Genomic DNA, 3390 nt, shown 5'->3' with positions numbered 1-3390 from the left:
AGAGAGTGTATTGTGGATGCTCTTAACAACTTAACAAGTGAGCGTAACATAATTTTTTTCTTTACCTAACCGATATTGGGGGAGAAGAATTCGAACACATGACCTCGTGTCCCATTATATATATATATATATATATATATTTTTCCAAGCATGTCCCATTATATCAACATAATAGACATAATGGGTTTGGGTCAGAGCCAGAGCCAGACCAAAGAACTTAGGCCTTTTCTTGGGCTTTCTCAAATAAGCCCCAGTCATAACTGGAGCCGTCATGTTATGTTAACAAATTACAAAATCTGGCCCAACTATAACCTGAGCCCAGCTCAGTAAGGGCAAGACCTATACAATTTATATAAGACAGGGCTAGGGTTTTTGTGTCATCGAAAAGGGTTTGCTCTCACAGCCGTTTCGACTCTCACTTCGTCTGTCTCGCAGGTCACCCTTGAGCTCTTCAGCTCTTCCAAGCTCCAACCATGGCCGTTGGGTACTTTCTCCATACTTTGCATTCGTATATTCCGCTGTTAAATTCCTAAACGAGTCACTGACACATTGAGCTTTGTTTGACACAGGAAGAACAAGAGGATTTCCAAGTCCAAGAAAGGAGGAAAGAAGAAAGCGTAAGCTTATTTTTTCCATCTAATCATGATTTACTACAGATCTGGGTTTCTTTTGTGTAGTTTTGTTTTCATTTTTCATTTCATACAATTTGGTTTATAAGTATTAATCTTGCCTATTTATTGATTTATTCATTTGTGTGTATTTGAAAAAAATACAGGGCTGATCCGTTTGCCAAGAAGGATTGGTATGATATCAAGGCCCCTTCGTTGTTCCAGAACAAGAATGTGGGTAAAACCCTCGTCTCCCGTACTCAGGGTACCAAGGTATTATTTCTATCTGTATGTATATATATTTGGGTTCATTTTTGTTTTAGTTTTTGAGTAGTTTTGTTTTCGTGAATTTGTGGTATACGCCGGAAGTAGTTGTGGGATAATCCTAATTCTAATTTCTCTTGAGAAGATAGATTTAGTCTCATCTATGTCTGTAGAGTTGCGTGCATCTGGCTTCATTGGATCAGCTGGTGGGTTTGGCTGCTGTTGATTAGATTGTGGTTATTGCTGAACCATAATCTGTGAACTTGTTATGTCCTGATTTTTAATGTATGCAGTGCATCTGTTCAGAGTTTTAGGATTACCCTGTATCTGTTTGTTTGGAAAACTGGGATTCATGAAAAATGGTTTTTTTAGCGTGAAGTTGAGCCATTGTTGCATTTGTTTCTGAGTTAAATACTCAGTGGAATTTTAATGCCAGCTCAAATGTTTGGAGTACCCCTTTTTCTTGTCAGTTTGAGATATTTTCCTCAGTTCTGAGTTTAAAACTTTTTATTTATTCAATTCTGTTCTGGAATTTAAAGCTGGATATTTGAATTTGACATCATTGCTTTTAGTACTCTTGTTGTTGCGTATGAGATGCAAAATTGTAAAGCTATTATATAGTCAGTACATCTTTCTTCATGCACATTTGTAAAGCAATTATTGTTGAGCATAAGAACATTTCTTTTTGACATAAGAACATTCACCACATATCTTTAATTTTTCACATAATTCATACTCTTAACAAGCGTTGGGATTTTAACAGATTGCTTCAGAAGGACTCAAACATAGAGTCTTTGAGGTATCGCTTGCTGACCTTCAGGGGGATGAGGAACATGCTTACAGAAAGATGCGATTGAGAGCTGAAGATGTCCAAGGGAGGAATGTTCTTACAAATTTCTGGGTAAGAAAATTAAAATCTCCACATGCTTCTTAATTTTTTTAAATGATTTCTAATATAAATTTATTTCCACCTCTACTGATGTTTTATTGGATTATTCAGGGAATGAACTTCACAACCGACAAGTTGAGGTCATTGGTGAGGAAATGGCAAACTTTAATTGAAGCTCATGTGGATGTGAAGACCACAGACAACTACACTCTCAGGTTGTTCTGCATTGGCTTCACCAAGAGACGTCCAAATCAGGTCAAGAGGACCTGTTATGCACAATCTAGCCAGATTAGACAGGTAATATTGACATTAGGGTTTACATGTTTATATTAGAAATATTTCCATGAAATGTATGTTTTTACGTGTAGTCGGAAGTCTTTGTTCAGCTGTAACATGATGTAATGCTGCATTGATTCTGTCAGATCCGCCGTAAGATGAGGGAGATCATGGTCGCCCAGGCGACATCTAGTGATCTAAAGGACTTGGTTCGCAAGTTCATTGCTGAGAGTATTGGTAAAGAGATTGAGAAGGCAACCATGAGCATCTATCCATTGCAAAATGTCTTCATCCGGAAAGTCAAGATCTTGAAAGCACCAAAGTTTGATCTTACCAAGCTAATGGAGGTATGCCCTTTTTCTGTTTTAGCGTGCAGAGTTGACTGACAGTGCAAGCATTTTTTGGCATTTGTAACATTATTAAGATATAAATGAGCCCTGACCATAGTACTTCTGGAATACTCGAGCTTATCTGTCATTATTATATTCATTCTGAGGATTAGGAGGTCAGAAATAGTTTGAAACCCTTCATTCCATGACATCTGCTTTATCTCAAATCATTTTTGGTGGCATTTTTGCATCATGATCTGTCACACACTAATGCATTTCGACAGTAGCTGGATATTGATGAAGTAAAATGGACTTTGTATCTGTAGGTCCATGGTGGTAATGAAGATGTTGGTCAGAAGGTTGAAAGACCTGCTGAAGAAGCAGTGACTGAGCCCCCACCAGAAATCGTTGGAGCTTAAATGCAGCCTTTGTTCATTTTCTTCTATTTTAGAGTTGCTCGATTTATGTTTTGTGAACTTGAAGACCGTATTACTTGCTGCTTGTTATGTTCTAGCTGTGAGGAAAAGAAAGTTGCATGACCGAAATTTTGTGCTTTAATCCAAATACTAAGTTTTTATTATATTTAATCCGAGATTATCTTTGAATCCTGCTTTTTACATTCTCTGTTATATTATTCCTATTCGATCTACCATGTAATGTGTACCGAAAGTACAGGCCAAATAGCACCACTATGCTTGTTGTTTTATAAAAGGTTTTTTTTTTCCTTTATTCAATCGGTACAATTAAAGTCGACTGGCAAAACTTGTAGAAAGGCTGAACGGCCGAAGTGTTTTGATCCTTTCCCCATGTCAGTTTGAAGTGTTGGGAAGCTATTTTGCAGCTTCACCAATTTTGAAGGCAGTCGCCGATTTCAGAGTCCTGATTTATGGATAAAGAAAAAAGACATTGGCTGCCTGAGGCACGGACACAATGCCAAAGCTAGCCCTCAAGTTTAAGTGGGTGCTCCATGAAATGAAATACATGATGGGTGTTGGCGTTGCTTCATAACCAAGCCCCAAAACTA

At 37.7% G+C, this 3390-nt stretch overlaps 1 protein-coding gene across 1 annotated transcript; it reads left to right on the top strand.

The window, feature by feature from the left end:
• LOC18791872 (40S ribosomal protein S3a) lies at positions 374-2983 on the top strand. Its single transcript, XM_020554954.1, has 7 exons — positions 374-484; positions 570-617; positions 776-881; positions 1636-1773; positions 1873-2058; positions 2184-2384; positions 2693-2983. The coding sequence occupies exons 1-7, from the start codon at positions 474-476 to the stop codon at positions 2783-2785; spliced, it is 783 nt and encodes a 260-aa protein (XP_020410543.1). The 5' UTR covers positions 374-473; the 3' UTR covers positions 2786-2983.

The sequence above is a fragment of the Prunus persica genome, chromosome G1, assembly GCF_000346465.2.
Source record: "Prunus persica cultivar Lovell chromosome G1, Prunus_persica_NCBIv2, whole genome shotgun sequence".
Taxonomy (NCBI): Eukaryota; Viridiplantae; Streptophyta; class Magnoliopsida; order Rosales; family Rosaceae; genus Prunus; species Prunus persica.
The sequence above is the reverse complement of the archived record's forward strand: the minus strand, read 5'-3'. Positions and strand labels throughout refer to the sequence as shown.